At 40.8% G+C, this 18,987-nt stretch overlaps 1 protein-coding gene across 2 annotated transcripts in view; it reads left to right on the top strand.

The window, feature by feature from the left end:
- LOC122667013 (protein transport protein Sec24-like At4g32640) overlaps positions 1-18,987 on the top strand; it is a 65,663-nt gene that overhangs the window by 205 nt on the left and 46,471 nt on the right. For both annotated transcript variants that reach the window (XM_043863161.1, XM_043863162.1), the window contains exons 2-5: positions 211-1,052; positions 4,925-5,152; positions 5,315-5,389; positions 5,532-5,630. In XM_043863161.1, the coding sequence (XP_043719096.1) occupies positions 273-1,052; positions 4,925-5,152; positions 5,315-5,389; positions 5,532-5,630 (1,182 nt within the window). In that variant the 5' untranslated portion in view covers positions 211-272. The remainder of the gene's footprint in view (positions 1-210; positions 1,053-4,924; positions 5,153-5,314; positions 5,390-5,531; positions 5,631-18,987) is intronic.

Genomic DNA, 18,987 nt, shown 5'->3' with positions numbered 1-18,987 from the left:
GGTTCTCTGATCCGAATCTATATTGTTGTGATAAGTTTTCATTCGATCAGATTCGATTGTGTATGCAAAAAAAAAGATTTATTTTTATTTTTTTTTTTAATCTTTGATCAGAGATGAAGTTTTGTTGTTTTCTTTATTTAGAATTTGGTGGAAATTCAATTGCTTGACTTGCATTCTCAGATTTGGGACTTTGGATTGTGTTTTTCGGATTTTCAGAGAATAAATAAGGATTTTGGTTCAAGGGATCGAGATCGAGTTGTGATTCACCTTCCATGGCGTCTCCTGTACCCTCCGGGGTACCCAGGCCCGGCAACGCTCCTCCTCCGCCGCCTAATTACAACCCCAATGTGCAGAGAGCTCCTGCTGATTCTATAGCTGATGGCATGCAGAACTTGCAAATCAATCGACCCCCTTCAATGCCCAATCAACCTGTTCCTGGGCCACCACCCCCATTTGCGCCTTCACCATTCGCTGCTACTTCTGCATCTTCTGCTCCTTCTTCAGCTCCATTTTCTGGTTATGCACCTGTTTCACGCTCTGGCCCTCCTGCTGGGTTCACAAGAGCAGGGCCTCCTCCAACAGGTCCTCCCAATGCTGCTGCCTCTTTAAGGCCTTCAGGCGCTCCTCCACCTTTCGGCTCCAGGCCACCTCCACCTGGTGCCTTACCTTCCTCCCCATTGATGACTGGCCCAGTTGTGCCGCCTTCGAATCCATCAAGTGTACCGGGTCCAATGAGTAATGGGCCACCGGCGTTTGCTTCGGGGCCTCCTCGTTTCCCTCTCAGTGGTAGTGTTCAGCAGCCACCAGTCGGACCTCCTCCGGTGTCGGACAGAATGCTACAAGCTCCTCCAACCATTCGTCCCTTCCCTGTCGGTCCTGCAGGGAGTTTTTCACATGGTCCGCCCTCTCAACCCGTGCCGCCATTACCACGTTTTCCGGCAGCAAGTGCTACACCACGTGCCACTCCCCAGCCACTTCATCCATTTTCATCTGCAAGTCAACCTTCAGTGCCTCCATATGGGGCTCAGACGTGGCAGATGCAACATCGGCAGGTGATCTGTTTGAGAATCCACATTGTTATTTGGATTTGCTGAGCTTTATTTCATAGCCAAACATATTGTTACTGACCTTAAGAGGCATATATGATACACAAACTTCTGTATTTTATTAATATAATAGGAAAAGGAATGCTGCCTGGTCGTGTGGGTCTAGGAGCGTGTGAAATCTGGAAATAAAAAATCCCATCCATGTTGATGTGCGCACTCTCATTGGCCTTGGGCTGGTGCAGGGGCTACATGACCAGGCAGCGAGCTCTTGCTCTAATTTAATATATGCTGAGAGAGTTATCATCATAATGGACTGCAGAGTGTCAGAGTGAAACAAGATCATGGGCCTTGAACTTCGGAAGGAAGTTGCTTGTGTGATGGCTGACCACCTATTTTGCCTCGAGTTTGTTACACAATGGGAAATGGGATGCATATAGTTGGTTCTGGAAGTGGGATCCATGAGATTTGTGTTTGGCATAATAGATCATTTTTTTTTGGCTTACATAGAGATATACTTCCTAGGTTTTAAATGGAAACAATGTAATCCATCATAGTTTAATTCTTTTAGTGGAAGCCTGGTGTTGGAGAAGATGTGGCATTAGATACAATTTTGGCAGTAGATCATCTTATCACTTGGGACGATTTATGATGCTGTATGTGTGTGAAATTATCTGCTATTTTTAAGTCTTTTATGTTGGTTGGGAGTTGGTGTCGGAAATTGTGTGTGCATTGGAAGATGGTTTATTGTGGAGCTTCTTATTTATAGTTGAATGTCCTGCTATGTCTGTGTTGCAAGGAACAGAGTTATCTTGAAAGACATGTATTAATATTTTGACTACCTACCCTAAAAAATTTATTACTATTTCGAAGTGTGGATTGAAATGCTAGTACCTGAGATTATGTTGGGCACTGAGTTGAAGGAGGATAGGGATGTGAATCTACAATCATACAGTCCGAGAGAAGAAACTTATTAAATTTTGGATCTATCAAATAAGGAGTTCATACTAATAAGTGATTTAAGTTTATTAATAATATTTTTGTTATTAAAATTATTATTATTATAAGGGGTGGTTTTCTTTCATTGCCATCAAAAGAGGTTTGCCTTCATAGTCATCCTTGTTTTAACCATGTGGAAGCTTCAACTTGACAAACCTAACATTCGATATTTTGTGGAGCCCATGGATTTACCATATGTCAAATTTGGTGTCTTATCCAAGTATTACGAAATATTTTGAGTTTCGTCGAAACCTTGACGAAACATGGCAAGTTTTATCTGCAGGTTTTGACTGCTGGTTTCAAAGGCCCAAATGGCCAAATTAAGTCCTGAAACTTCTAGGAAACCCTATACACTGCTGTATACTTTCTCTAATATAATGTATTCTACACAAAATTTAGTACTAGAACATATGTAATTCTATTAAAACAACTAAAATATGCCTTTAGAATGAATAAAATTAGAACCCATTTCACAATTTTCAAATGTTATATGTGGTTTATTACAAACTTTCTGAAGAGTGAAGAATATAATCAAGTTACATAGGATCCCTCTGCCCATCCTAGATTCCTTGTAGCACATCGAGTTTTGGGCAGGATCAAAATCAGTAGCAGATTGTTGTTGCTGCCAAAGCAAGTTATCTTCCGGCTGTATCACAAATGTTGGCCATGTCATAGTATGCCGGAAGAAATGATTGAAGTCCTCCACAACAACCCCTATAAATGGCATTGTCAACAAACTGGGGGTACTCCAACCTAGGGTATAAATCTTCAAACTGTGAAGAATTTGATCAAGAGCCACTGTTACTGTATGGTGGATGTGGAGCTGACATCGGCATGTGTGGTAAGGGGCCGGTGCTCAGTGTAGTCTGAACCGGTGCTCAAACTCGAAGGGTGTGAGAAAATGCTGTCCACAAGACCCTCAAACTCGAAGGGTAATTACAAAGAAGAGCTATACTGCCCATAACCACCATACTCAGTGTAGTCGGCATGGTACTAAATCTCGTTTCGTTTCGGTGTTTCGGTCTGACCGAAATTTCCGAGATACCGAAATTTCTTCGAAATCTCGGTCGAAATATGGTATTTTTCTGTGGGTGTAAAATGCCAAAAATGTCCGAGATTTCCGAAAATTTTGAAACGAGATGACCGAAATTACAGAGATTTTCGAAATTTCCGAAACGAGATGACCGAAATTTCCAAAATTTCGTCCAAATTTCATCGAAATTTCTGAAATATTGCATTTTTTCATTTCGGACTTGCATTTCGTTTCGGACAGGTCGAGATACTCGAAATATTCGATATCTCGACCGAAATTTCGCGAGTTTTAGTACTATGGTAGTCGGAACTGGTGCTCTATGTGGCATAAGATGGTGCACGCCAATGCTCTCTAAGTATTAACCTTATTTTTAAAAAAATTTATTGCAATAAATCAAATTTTTTTGGTTTAAAAAAAATTTAAAAACAGAAAAATAAATCTGACTCCATGAAGTTGTCGATCAGCATACGGTGTCAAATACATAAAATTAAAAGACAACCACTTAGTAATTACCCTATTTTTTGCACAAAATCATTTTTGGGAAAAGTTATATACATTTAACTTTGAATCTTACAAAAAACTTCCACAAATGCAGCAAATCGTCGTTGTAGATGCGTTCCAGTATTGCCCAACAGATTGTTCCACAATAAGAGTGATTTGGCAAAAAATCACAAAAACTAAGCTTTTCTAGGAAGTTTCCCTTCATCATCATCATCATCTTCATCTTCATCTTTTCCTCCTCATCCTTATTCTTCCTCTAGTTATTTGTTTATTTTTGTTTCAAGTCATTTTAGTCAGAAAGCCAATTTTCTCTTCTAATGGAGATTCTTCCCAGCTTCAAATTTCACAATGATGGTTTTGGAGTATAGAGTGGAAGCCGTGGAGGTTTTCCCATATGATTAGGTTCATTCGGCATCTTGCCTCAGTATTGGGCTTTTTGTTCTTGTGGAGGACCAGATCTTTTAATGATTTTGCAATTTTTGAGCCAAACCAGGAGTTGTGACACTGAGATATTCTTTTGGGCTTGATTTCCCTTTATGAGAAGTTGGTGTTTTCTTTGTTGTGGATGGCTTCTGGCATGTTTTCCCTTTCTATTTCTCCTTTTGCAATAAAATTATTGTTCATCAGGGAAAAAAGGAATTTACATTTAGGTGTCAACTTGTCATCATAACTTTTATAGGACAACTATAAGACCGGCAATGATATCTTGAGCTGAATGTTGGGTGGTGAAGAAACTACTTCCAAATAAATTATTGTAGCTGAGATGAGGATGTTAAGATGGATGAATGGTAAAATTAACGAAGAAAAAAAATGACATCACAGATTTACAGGTAATTAGAGTAGCTTTGATATGTGATAAGTTGAGAGAGTCATTTGAGGTGGTATGGGCATGTGCAACGAATATCTATGGATGCATGGGTAAAGAGGAGTGATATGGTTACTATGGGAGAAGTGGTGAGGAAAGACATGCATGGATTAAGGTTGATTCCAAGTATGACTTTGGAAAGAGTTGGATGATGATATTTAGTTGGAATATGGCTTGGTTAAGTTTGGATTTAGGTGTTATTAATTGCCTATTTACTGATATTCTGACAACACTATCACCCTTCCCCTTCCTCCCCCCCACGTCCAAAAAAGAGGTTTGTGTACTTGATATTCTGTATTTTGTTGGCTTTCCCGGTGATTGTTTTTGGACTTTGGACTGAAATTTTTGTTTCTTTTTCAGGTTATTGTCAAGCTGCACTAGTTTTCTTCTTAGTGCATATTAAATAATCGCTCATCAGTTCAATATAGTGTTGACATTTTGTTTAATTTGAATCTGAATTTGGAAGTTTGGTGTTGTTTTTAGGTGACTCCACCAATTCCTGGTGCTCAACCACCAAGCATGTTTGAAATGCCACCTCCTCCGAATCAACCTATGTCTGCTGGCCCTACTTCTATGTCCCATCTTCCATTACCTGGTTCTCCTGCGGCTGGACCATCGAAAATTGATCCCAATCAAATCCCACGCCCTGTCCCAAGTTCCTCGGTGATACTGTTCGAAACTCGTCAGGTCAATCAAGCCAACCTACCTCCGGTATGTAGTTTATGTAGCATTTGCATTGGTATCATACCTAGTAGATAAATTCCAATTTTGTTTCCCTACATACTCACTTCTGTTGTGCATTTTACATTGGATAGAAATTGATTATTGCATTCTCTTCCCTTCTCTGAACAAATTCGTTGTTTTTTCATGAAGCCTGCTACGAGTGATTACATTGTCAAAGACACTGGGAACTGTAGTCCACGTTTAATGAGGTGTACTATTAATCAGGTAATCTTTTAGTGTTTGAATGCTGCATTTGTTGTGTGGTTAATGATCTTCAAGCTATTGAATCCTTAAATTCTTTGAGACAATCTTGTGTTATGATGTTAATGTTTTTATTTAATTTTTGGGTTTATTTTTGTTTCAACAGATTCCATGTAGTGGTGACCTTTTGACAACATCAGGCATGCAGCTGGCTTTGATGGTTCAACCTTTGGCCCTTCCTCATCCGTCTGAAGAGCCCATACAAGTAATACAGAGACTCTCCCTTTCAGTGTACTGTACATTTTCTCTTTATATGTGGAGGTTTGTCTGAGTTGAATTGATTGTTAATATTACTGAGAAAGTCTTTGATTGAGATCTGAAGCTGACGGCCTAAAGCTAAACATCAATTTTGCCTTAGTCTTGGAAGCTAATGCTGAACGCGTGATGTTAGCTGGATGAGTTACTTAGGGATGATAACTAGTTCAAATTTTTTACCTACATGGAGTAACAGATAAAGAATTTTGAAGTACTGAAGCCATGAAGCAATATTGTGGGAAAGTTTGTCTCCTTGACTCTTGTCCTGGGGTCCTTGCGACCAAGCATCCCCTATAAGCCAGCGGGAAGTGGCACTAAGTTGAAATGTAAATTGGTTGTGAGGATGCTAGACTGAAGTTTAAAGTTATTCTGTGATTAGAATCGTGGTTCAAAATTTCGACATTCGGTGAACATGGGCCCATATATAAAAGCAATATTTCAATGAAATTTTGACTTATTTCGTCAAAATTTCGAGCTTTCACCCCCTTTTGCCAGAGAGCTCCAAGGCTGCTAAATAACCTTAATTTTTTGTAAAAATTTCTTCATTTTGCTGCTGAATCAAGGCTTGATGGTAACTTTGGGGCAGCCACTTCAATATTTGGGTGGATTTGAAGCATCTTTTGGTCAAATTGTCCCCAGATTTCAAATTTCCCACTTAGAGATAGGGCTGCTGTGATGGACTTTGAGAGATATTTTAGGTAGAGAATGATATGGCTGTCACATGTCATAGGGTCCAAAGACAAACTATCACTTTGAGTCCTCCCTTCCCCCCCCAAAAAAAAATAAAAAAATCTAGTGATTCAAACATGTGTAAACATGCTTAAATAGGCACTTGTTGAAGTTTCAGGGTAAATTCCAGGTATTGGCCACCAAAATGGCCAATTTTAAAATTTCCATGGAGATGGACCAAATTTCAGTACCGAAATGATGAAATATGTTGGTTTTGGTGGGGGTCGAAATCCCACCAAAATCCAAAAATTTTAACCCTTAGAATGTGCATCATAAGCATTCATTATTTATTATCCTTATTTGATTACTTGATAATATTGACAAGTTGCAATGAATAACAGCAATAACTATGATTGTAATAGTAGTAAAAACCTCATATTGTCGTCTCCTGGGATCTCCCCTCTCCTCTCTCCAGGCCTCCGGCTCATCTGTTTGAGGTCAGGCCTTTTGTATTTATATATTTTTTTCCTTCTTTCCCTCTTTGAGGGCTGTTGAAATTTTTATTCACCCCCAAAAAAAAAAAACCTTTCTTTGTGACTACTTGTCCCATTTCATACTAGGTTTTACCGCACAGTTAATGAAATGTGTTTCTTCTCTACAAAAACAATGATGGTAATAGTAATGATTAGTACTATAGTTATAAAGTGACAGGAGTCAAGATAAAAGACATTATGGAGGAAATTTTAGTCTAATGGAATGGGTATGTGTAAAATCATGAAACATTACTTAAACACATTTGTCTAATATTTTTACAAGGTTTATATTGTTAAAAGTTCACTATTAGAACTTTTCAAATTTTGATTTGTTGTCAAGATAACGTCTGATTCTGTGAATGGGCCTATGGATTGTCTGATAAACAAAATTTTTTTAGATGAATTATTTGATACACAAGTTTTTAAAGTGAGTGTATCTTTAAGGATGTAGAAAGTCTTTGTATAAGCTCTGAGAACAAATGAAACACTACCATGCCATGTCTCATACTCTCTTATTCCTATTGAGTTCAACAGACTATGACATCCCAAGTGATGAAGGTTTTTTGGTGGCTTATTGAGTTATAGTTGACAGCTTCAGCTCATGTAAAACAGTGTAGGGAGTAGGGACAATAGTTCCCTTTCAGAGGAATGAGATTTAGTTTTGGACATAAAATTTTCCTTTGGTTGCTCATTCTTTGGCCTCTGAAATAGTTGTTAGGGTTAAGGTGGTCATGATGCATGAAGGAGTAACTGCTAGGTAATTGGTGATGACATTTTAATTCAGATAGTGTTTCCTTTTTTGGAGCTCAAATTTGAGTTCAAATGGGAACTGGGATACTCAGGAGTTGGGGTTTGGAAGGGTGTGCATAAGGGTTTCCTTGTTCTGTTCAAAGGTGAAGTCTCTTTCAATTATGACATGGATTTTGTGAGTTATGGCATTAAATCTGTGCATCACTGCAAAGAAATAGAGAAGTTTTTCCTTGTTTTGCAGTCTACGCCGTGTGGTGATTGGGCTGGAGGAGTGAAACTAGAGATGATTTATCTTAACATTGAGAATGCTTGAGTAAATTCATTCCTTGCGAATCTTTTTCTAGTGGGAAGTGACAGGTGCTAATCATTGCAAAATTGCAGTCGAGTCTGTTGAGTTAGAATATCTGGTTTTGGCTAATGACGCTGTCATAAAAGTTGCAGTTTAAGGAGGAACATTTCGGAAGTTCATTAGAGTTTATTTTCCTGCATTTTATGAAGTAGTTGGCTGTGTTGAAGATGTTAGCAGACTTGCTAGGTTTTTTTTTTTTTTTTTTGGTGATAACATTTATTGAAAGAAAACGAAGAACGGTTTAACATAGTGATACAGAGCATACACCCATCCATTCTTGGATCAACTCAAAGAGCTAGTCCAATAGAAGTACAACATCCAAGTAAGGGTACATGGTAATACATATTGTTACATAATACTACAACCGGTATCGCGTCTCACAAAGGAAAATTGTCCTCAACTCAGATCCTAGATCAAGCCAAATCCCTTCTTTTGCTAGTCCATCAGCCATATCATTTGCACTTCAGAGTCCATTGGAAGGTAAGCTGCATTTTGGACTCTAAGATCCTAATTGTACGAAGGGGTGTGTACATTGCGATGGTCCCTCTTCTGAATTCCTCATCCAGCTCACTACATTTGTTGAATTGCCTTCTACAATTGCATGAGACCATCCTTTTTTCCTTAAGAAAACTATTCCCACTTTAATAGCCCTAAGTTTTGCTCTGTTTAGTCACCTTCCTCAATTTGACCAGAGAAAACCCACCAACTTTCTCATCATTGAACTGAAAAATATTCCCCATGCCTGATGGCCCAGGGTTCCTCCATTTAGCATACATCGACATTCCACTTTGGGACACCTTCAAGAGGTGGCTGCTGTAAGGCTACTCTACGCTGTCTTGCCTCCCTTGAAAAAATCGAACGCCTCCAATCCCTATCCAACTGGTCAGTTGCAATGTCTTTAAACTGCTCTTCTGCCTTAGTCCAAGTTGCCACTTTGCATTCGACCTAATTGATGATTTCTGAAGCATGTCTGACTCATGGCTGTTGAAAAGTCTAACATTTCTCTCCTTCCAAATACACCAAAATGCAGCAATCAGAACTCCATTCCATAGAAATTTCCCTATCTTACTAAATGGAGAGTTATGCCAAAACCAAGTGAGCTTTTTTAACATCTTCATGTAACACCCAATCTGTTTGAAATACTGCCAAGAAGTGGTGCCACCCTTGTTTGGCAAGAGAACAATAAAAGAATAGATGGTCAACAGATTTACCCTCCCTCATACACAAGGCATACACGTGTAGAAAGACATCATCTTGGTTGTCTCTTCTGATACAAATCAGGAGTTAATACGTTTGTGTGTTTGATTACCCATGACCTATCACAATGCCTTGCATTTCAGTAGGTCTTGGATTTCCAGTTTTCCACAGAACCTTATAAGTAAAAGAACCCTAAGATTCTCCTCATCATCTGCAAGACTGTAATGCGAAGCACCAAAATAAAGGTTTGGAAGTTCTTTTTTTGATAGATAACATTTTTTTTTCGCTCAAAAGAGAACGAAAACACCGTAGTGTACAGCAACATTAGCAACAGTAAGAGGCCACAGGGGCCGAAACCCAATACCAGAAAGGACTACTCTATAAGATAAGTCCCATATACAAAACATCCTTGGAAACCCCACCCCCTGGTCGAGCCATCAGCTAAGGAATTCAATTATTGAAGACGTCAAGAGAAAGAGAAGCTTTCCTTGGAACAGAGAAGCTTAGGTTTCTTAATAAGATGGAGATAACGCCACTGGACCACCTGGAGAGGAGTAACCAATCCAGTAGATGACTTCGATTCACTCTCAAATGGGAATGCGGATTTGGATGCCTCGTATGGTAAGGAAGAGAGTTTTTCCAAAGATGAAGACCTAGAAAGCCCTAGAGCGATGGAGTTCATCCACCCTCTAGAAATTGAAATCTCCATGCCTTGAACCGCTGACCTAAATTTCAGCAGTAGTTGAGTCCAAAATTCCAATCGAACAAGGGAATATCAACTCAACTTGACCTTCGTCTTTCCAAAAAACCAAGATTTGGAAGAAAATTTGCCATTCTATTCAAAACCCAAATTCTTTTGCCCTGAACATTGTTTGAGATAAAAACATTTTTAATAAGCTTAAACAACATATTAACCTCTTGACTTTCCCTCTCTCTAAAACCCCTCCTAAAATGCGAGTTCTAATTGATTCCACACGGGGACATGAACCCACAGGATGCCACGGGGAAATTCTTTGCATCCGAAATCGAATACAATCTCAGATATGTCTCCTTAAGGGAGCAATCCCCACACCATAGGTCTTCTCAGAACCTAATTCTGTTCCCATCACTGGTGTCATACCTAATACAATGTAGGAAAATGGGAAACATTGACTGATACTCTTCCAAGGGGGCTTTGCGGGTGCCCTGTTGGCAATTTGTGTGTCCCAATCCTCTTGATCTGCCCTGTACTTTATTCTAGGACCTCTAGAATTTTTTGTAACGAGGTTAAAAATAATAGATTGTTATTTGTTGATGAGAGCAACTGGAACCTTTTCATAGAGGAGAGCGATAGGCCGGTTTGAAGAGCAAGCTTGAAAATGGAGATGTCATGCATTCATAGCAGAAAAAGTGCTCACTCACTCGTATCCCAAAACGCAGGCGAGGGGCTCTCTATCTTTGCATAATAGTTGATTCTTTTTCTGAAGCAGCAACCTTCTTTCATGGATGCCATTATAGGGTTTGTATTCTTGTCTTTCAAAGGATGCTTACAATGGAGGGGAGGGTTACTATTTATAGCTACCCTAGACACTGTTACAACAAACCCTTAGTGACACTATTACAACAAACCACATGAGTAACTACCATTGGTAACTATCACAACTAACCAATGGTAACTATTATAACAACCAACTACCATTGGTAACTATTACAACTAACCAATGGTAACTATTACAACAACCAACTACCATTGGTAACTGCTACAACTAACCAATGGTAACTATGACCCACCATTAAAAGCTACTATTACAACTACCACACCAAATTTACTATTACAACCACCATACCAAATTTTCAACAAATTACTATTACAGCTACTATACAATGGTTACTTTATTTGGCCAAACCAAACCAAACCAAACCAAACCAAACTCAATCAGTGTCTGTACCAGTGTCACTGTCGTAGGACCCATCCATATGATGTTGCGTTAAGAAATCCAGATGGTTCTCCATGATATGGTGGATATCTGGATCTTGAAGAATATCATTAGTCTCCCATGCATTGAGGGTAGTGGTGATGAGGCATTCCGGTAGGTGAGTGGGGTCCACTTGGTTGTGGGAACACATATTGTGCATGAATTGAAGCCATTCATCTCTCTTTTCTGTTTGCTGATCAAACAGGTCGTATGTTGAGGTGCCTAGCAGCTGGAAGTTTGGGGAGAAGGCCATGTAATGGTTGGAGGAGATATTAAGTTCCACAAAAGCGGGGTGAATATGATCTGGAGGTCTGTGAAAAAGGATGGTGACAAAGGTGTCATCATCAGGGAGAGTAGACAAAATATTGATCCAATGGGAGATTAGGGCAAACAAAGTGAGAAGCTTAGCAAAGTAGGGGGATACTTGGAGACCGGGGTAATCTCTACGGCTCGGGGGAAGAAGACTACTACTGTACCGTATTAGGTAGTGGTGGAGGATAGAAATGGGAAGACATAGTGCTATACGGTGAACAACAAAAAGGTGCCAGAAAAAGACAGAGAATTCTTTTTCAAAGAGATAAAACATATTGATGGTAAAATGTGTGAGGTATGGCCGTATGGGTAAGTAGGGTGGCATACCATCCATTTGTACTGTAGGCCATATTGGTATACTAGGAGAGGGAGGAGTTCCTAATAGGTTTGTCTACTATACTCAATCATGGTGTGACCAGAAATGTCGCAGTAGACCTTTGCGGGAAGTGTCGGTATGAGTGGAGTTGGATCAAGTTCATCTGGATCGTCATCATCTGGAGGATAAGATGAGGATGCTCCAGGAGTGAGAGGCATACAGAGGGGAAGGACAGGGATGAAGGACTGTATTGGTTTTTTGGGACGGGATAGGAAGTCTACTAGCACATTATTTTTTCCTTTGATATGTTAGACCTTGAATGACCATTTCGAAAACCAATCTGCCCATCTGAGAAGTTGTGGCTCCGGGAGAGTCTTCTGCTTGAACTGAAGCATTCTGGGGAATGATGACATGTCCATTTCGACCTGGAAAGTATGACCAATTAAGTAGAACTGGAATTTCTCAATACCTATTCGAACTGCAAGAATTTCTTTGAAAGTGGAGTGGTAGTGCTGTTCAGAAGGTTTGAATTGGGCACTGCGATATCCACAAACATGCCTTTTTCCTTGCTTTTCTTCAAGGAGGACTGCCGCCCAATGTGTATCACTAGCATCTGTTTGGAGAATTCGAAGACCTGTTGATGGGATCTGGAGGGGAGGAAGCTTCTGAGCAATATCCTTGAGATGCTTGACTACTGCTGTATGCTGGGATGACCATGGCGGAGGGTTTTTCTTGAGGAGGGCATTCAACGGACCTGTATACTGAGTTTGATTGGGGATGAACTCAGTCATGTAGTTTATGATCCCGAGGAATTGCTGGAGCTGTGGAACAGTAAGTGGGCCATCAGAGAATTGTAATAAAGATCTTCCAATATGGGGTTGAAATTCATATTTTCCCTGGTTAATGGTGACGCCAAGGAAGTCTATCTTGGGAACCCCAACTTGCATCTTTGAGGGAGAGAGCATGATTCCATACTTCAGGGTTATTTCATGGAACTGATGGAGTAATTGATGGTGTTCTTCTTCTGGTTTGGAGAACAGTAAGATGTCATCAATGTAGATTAACGCTTGAGATTGGATTGGCTCATAAATCTTCATCATTGCTTTCTGAAAAAGTGAAGGGGCGACCTTTAATCCGAATGGCATTACCGTCCAGTGAAAATGGTATCCTGGGATGCAAAAGGCTGTCTTAGCCCTATCTTTTGGATGAATTCCAAGCTGCCAAAAGCCTGCTTTTAGACCAAATTTACTAAAGATGGTGGCTTCCGAAAGCTGCAGTATCAATGAAGGTCTTGTGGGTAGGGGGAATTTGTCATCAGCAAGAAATGCATTGAGGGGCTGGTAGTTGATAACTAGACGCATATTTCCACGGTCTTTCTCTGCTCTTTTGTTGACATAAAAAGCTTCGCATGCCCACGGTGAAGTTGGGTGTTCAATGAGTCCTTGATCCTGGAGCTGGGTAACCTCTTCTCTTGCTAAAAGGAGATGATCCGGGTTCATTCCTGAATGACTTGCTTTGGTTGGGTTGACATCTTCATTCTTCTTGAATGGCAGACGAATGAAAAACTTAGGATTTTGCCAAAGAGGGTGAGCACATTTGTCCAAAAATTTCGTATGAGAATTTGTACATGATATGGACAATATTTGCTGCTGGATATCTGTAAGAGGTGTTGCAACAAAAAGATTAGAAAGATTTGTCTAGGGCAAAAACTGCTTCTTGTATGTCAAGCCATCTGCACTCCATCGAAGAGATGGAAGTTGGCTAAGAAGATTAAAGCCTAAAAGGAGATCTCTTCCTGGGAGAGTTGATCCTAAGACTCTATGGCGGACAACAAGGGTAGGGAAGAGTTTTATTTGGACAGGTCCTTTGGATATGAGGTCGACTGTAAAAACTTGACCGTTTGCCACTTGGAAGTGCTGCTTGTGAGATTTCCAACACTGGGAAGGGAGGATTTGGGGTGCAAGAATGGTCATGGAAGCTCCTGTATCAAAGTATCCAATTACTTTAATAGGGCGGTCATATGCAGTTGGTATAATGTGTACAGGGGCCAATGGTAGGGTAAGGTTGAAGGTGGATAAAGCTGGTAATGGCTGGGTCATGAATGGTGGTGAAAGTGAATGAGAGGTAATCTGGTAAAGGGGTTCAAAATCCTCGGACTCGTTTGATGTGTCGGAATATTCTTCTTTCGGGACTTCGGTGGCAAACAACATGTCGGGAGAGAAATCATCATCAATGGAGTAGAGTGACTCAATATCTCCATCATCATCTGGGGAAGTAAATGGATCAAGCATAGAGATAAACTTCTTGCGTTTGGATTGATCAGGGCAACTTTTTGCAAAGTGGCCTTTCTTACCACAAACGTAACAACGGTCAGAAGTTTTTCCTCTAAACTTCTTCTTCTTTAGATATTTCCATTTCTTTTGATATCCCTGCTGATGCTTCTTTTCTTTTGGAACCTGGAATGATGCCTTTGGTGTCTGCTGACATGTGACTTCTTTTTGGTAGGACAACTGCAGTTATTGCCCTTACTTTGATCTTCAGGTAAGAAGTGTTGCAAACATTGCTTAATCTACCATTGTGAGTATCTCTCAAGGATAGGGCTCCTCCTCAATCATGTTACCAGCACCACGTAATGTAGTCCTAGGTAGGAGTAATCCCACTAGGAACCAGGGTAATAGGATCTCTTAAAGGCTGGCCGATTGGGACAGCTTAGGCTAATTAGGGCAGAATTAGGGTTATGGTTAGGGTTTCGACTTAGGGCTTTATTTGGTAATGATGTGCAGAATTTTATGAGTCTAATGGTATAAGTTGGATCAAATTTGGTTGAGGTTGGAATTCTAGGGTTTTGGGTAGGATGCCTTATGAAAATGGACTGTTTGTAAGATCTAGGGTTTAGGGGCAGATTTTAGGAAAGAGGTTTATAGGGTATTAATGGGCAGGTCTAGGGGGTTATTTTGGTATAAAGAAGTTAGGGTTTGGATGAGTTACAAAATTCTGCAATTTAGGGCAGAATTGGATTTAGGGTTTTAGGGTTCTAATGGATCTATGGATTAATGGAAGGGGTGATAATAGGAGTAGATGGAGCTTAGGTTAGAGGATTAGAAGAAGAAGGTTAAATGCTGAATTAATAAACTACTTACTTGAAAGATTAAATCTTCAATGGTAGCAGCTTTGAAGAACTAGAAGAAGGACCTCCCGATCTACAAGATGCAAGGAGTTGATCGGAGTCCACCAATCCCTTCACCTTGATATTACCCACAAGGTAGCCTTGATATTACTCACAAGGTTCACTCAACAGGGCAGAGCAGTAGCTATGGCAGCAAACAAAAGCTTTTCATTAATCAAATTCGTGTTCAATGCTGGCCTCCCTTACAAACTTATATAGAAGACTCAAAAATAGACTTAGACACTAAAAAGGAATGGCCTAACCTTATCCCTAACCTATTAGGCAACTTAAACTAACTAGGAAACTCAAATAGACTCAAAATAGAGTCCTAATGACTTAAAACAACTTAAACTACTTAGAATAAAGAAGATTCCCTAGTAGCCAATAGGATATAAGAACCTCTTAGCCAATAGGATCACTTCACTTAAATTAAACCAATTGAACCAATTGGATGCAACCAATTTAAACCGGTTCAATTAAAAACACAAAATAAAAACTAAGTATTGGGCTAATCCCGTATGCAACCTATATACCCCTATTTCAGGCCCACTAAAGTGGCCTAATACATAGAAAACCCTTGGGAACAAAGGCCCAACATATATATATCCCAACCCTACACTTATTCCCAATGAAACAAGCCCTATTTGATGATGAATCTGCATCACCACGTCTAAGCAGTGCTTCCTCCAGCTCAGAGATTACACTTCGAACCTCCAAGTCCACTAAGGTTGATTACCTGTACGGAATCAACTATACTCCGGACTCTGAGAAGATCTACCCTACGAACTTCCCTGTCATTAACCCATACAATGTCTTTCCAAAGAACCCGACCTCCTTCACCAAGAAGATTAGATCTATCGTTGCTCCTTCAAAGACTCCAGAATTGAAGGAATATGTGCAAGCTTCCCCTTTTTCCCAGAACCAAGTCACTGCTTCCGGCAAAGAGCAATACTTCCCCATTGAAATAGCCCAAGATCTCATCCATCGGTGGATAATTCTTGGGTATACGCATCTTTACATTGGAGCCATTCGGATTGCTCTCACCTTTCACGGACGTAAAGGCTTACCAATTGCCTAAAAAATTGATCCAAAGTGATCCAAAGCTTTGGAACAATATTCTTTATGTTGTATCCCAATTACAACATTGCCCTGAGTGATCCAAAGCTTCCAGATGCTTGCAGTTTTTGGTCCAAATCACGGGTGCACCACAGGTAGAATCATCAATAGCGGCAACTCTCTACTACCAGATGTGCTACAGGTTGCAGAATCACTCATTCGACCTTAACACTGGTCATACTGATGATGCACTATTCCTCAAGATTGACTCAGATCAGATTCCGACAGTCACCTATGTGCCTCGCCAACTCTCGACGGCTGAATTGGTCAAATTGATCCCTGAATCGTGGATCACTTGATATGAGCAGAACTAAGAGGCTGCACCACCGCCACCCCCTATGGTTGCGACCAATCCCTCTTATCAAAGACTTGAAGATGGAAGAGTCTCAGTCTCTTTTCCCAGACCCACAGATGTGAGCCCCGTGCTTCCATTTTTCCCAGCCGACCCCAAGCCTCACCTACATAATGTACCCATTAAGGCGTTTGACAATGCCGGTGAACCGATTTATGAGTTCCAAAGCCCTCAGGACACAAGTGGTTTGATAACTGCGATTGTGCAGATTGTTGCAATGACTCAGAAGATGAAGAACCAAGGCGATCGCGATCTCGATCTCGGAGAAAAAAAAAGAAGGCTCCAGATCCCCTTTGGCAACGGTACAAAGCAGGCTGCCCCAATGTTGGTCCCCTTGGAGATGACCCAGGAAAGTATTAGTTCATTGTTGAGTATGGTACATTAAAACCCTGTCCTTTGGGATGTTGCAAGCCACCAGCAAATCCTCCTTACCGAGACTCTCCTCCTTCACCACTACCACCACCTGAATCACCATCAGAGGCCTCCATGCCATGCTATATGATGCACCATTCATCCTCTTCTTCACGATCCGGTTCTTCCTCCTCAGTCAGCAAGAACTTCCCACCAGCTGCTGATTATCTTGATCAGGATCAGAGATTTCATAAGTGGAAGATAACACCTCCCAACATTGTTGATCAAAATGGCAACAGACCAAGCAATACTTCAATTAAAGCGGCACTCAATTGGCAAGCTGAGAATGCTATTGTCCAGAACCAGTACGTACAAAAGATTGTTTCATATCAGGAGCATGCGACTTTGCAATTCCAAGAACAGAGCCTGAACATCAGCTATCTCAAGCAAAGGATTGAAGTTCTCCATCATAAGTTAATGCACATTGCTACTACTGTGAAGCATATGACACATGCCTCTCTTCTTATCTCTATCCGAGAAAAAGAGAAGAAACAGCTTAAAAATCAGCTTCAAACCTTGCAAGCCCCGATTCCAAAGCCTCCTCCAACTCAAACACCAGCCATGACCACCTACACCCCATTCTTCCCTGCTTTTCCAGGAACTATGCAGATTCTAATCTCCCTTACATCTGATGGACCCCACACATTTCCCACAGAAATGCTAAAGGAACTTCAGCAGCAACAACGAAATTTGACCAAGTCTAAGTCTAAAGCTAGGCCACACAGCCACCAGTCTCGATCTCCTCAGCGACAAAGGCCCCCTCCATTTCAACCTTACCTTCCACCAGCTCCTACCGCAACGGTTACTACAACCAGTACCTCCTTACCCCCATGTAATCCCCTCCGTCAAGCAGAAAACCCGAATCCTCTCAGTTCTTTCCTAAAAACTTGACTATTCAACCTTCTCGAGTCCTCCTAAATCCTACCCTTTCCTTTCTCTCTCCTTTGAGACCGACTCGACCTAAGCTAGGCCACACGCCCGTCTCGATCTCCTCGGACAAAGGCCCCCTCCATTTCAACCTTACCTTCCACCGCTCCTACCGCACGGTTACTACAACGATCCTCCTTACCCCATGTAATCCCCTCCAGAAAACCCGAATCCTCTCGAGTTCTTTCCTAAAAAACTTGACTATTCAACCTTCTCAGAGTCCTCCTAAATCCTACCCTTTCCTTTCTCTCTCCTTTGAGACTGACTCAGACACCCCAGACCCAGTTCCTCTCTTTGCAACTCAGGAACAGAGTGACCATACCTAACATACTGAGCACCTCACTGATGAAGAAGACATGGTGGAAAATCTCCCTTCAGCAGGTGATACTCCTCCACAGCCACAATTCTTTACCCAGGAACCCAGGCAATTCTTCACTTTGGATGATATTCCTTATTCCAAATGGCCTCAAAGAGTCTCAGAATTCCATGCATGGCTTACAACTGAAGAAGTTCAAGAAGGGTCATCCTTACAGATTGCATTGACTAAATTCTTAGTCCGTACCCATGGTAGCCTAAGAGAATGGTATCAGAGCCATGGTAGCTTAACTCTCTTCTTTGCCTTATCCAAGAGGGCACTGCTCTAATGGTTAGCTATTTGAGTTCTTTAGTCATCCGGTAAGTATGCTCTAAGGTTGCCTCTTTGAGGATCCTCCTTATCAAAAAACTATGGATTGACAAATCCAGTAAAATAGGATTCTTGCCGATAAAGTCCCTTGGGATTAGAGGGGGGGTTTTCAGGCGAAAGGCTGTTCTATACCCTGCTAGTTTATCTCGGGAAACCTTCAGCAAGGATACTATTTTCTTTAAGGATACTTTTTCTCTAACACATTCGAACTACTTTATGGTGGACAACAAGGGTAGGGAAGAGTTTTATTTGGACAGGTTCTTTGGATATGAGGTCGACTGTAAAAACTTGACCGTTTGCCACTTGGAAGTGCTGCTTGTGAGATTTCCAACAATGGGATCAACTCTCCCAGGAAGAGATCTCCTTTTAGGCTTTGATCTTCTTAGCCAACTTCCATCTCTTCGATGGAGTGCAGATGGCTTGACATACAAGAAGCAGTTTTTGCCCTGGACAAATCTTTTTAATCTTTTTCTTCCAGCAACTCTTGCAGATATCCAGTAGCAAATATTGTCCAAATCATGTGCAAATTCTCATACGGAATTTTTGGACAAATGTGCTCACCCTCTTTG

Source organism: Telopea speciosissima, chromosome 7 (genome assembly GCF_018873765.1).
Source record: "Telopea speciosissima isolate NSW1024214 ecotype Mountain lineage chromosome 7, Tspe_v1, whole genome shotgun sequence".
In the NCBI taxonomy this organism is placed as follows: Eukaryota; Viridiplantae; Streptophyta; class Magnoliopsida; order Proteales; family Proteaceae; genus Telopea; species Telopea speciosissima.
Note: the sequence above shows the minus strand (reverse complement) of the source record. Positions and strands in the feature narration are given on the sequence as shown.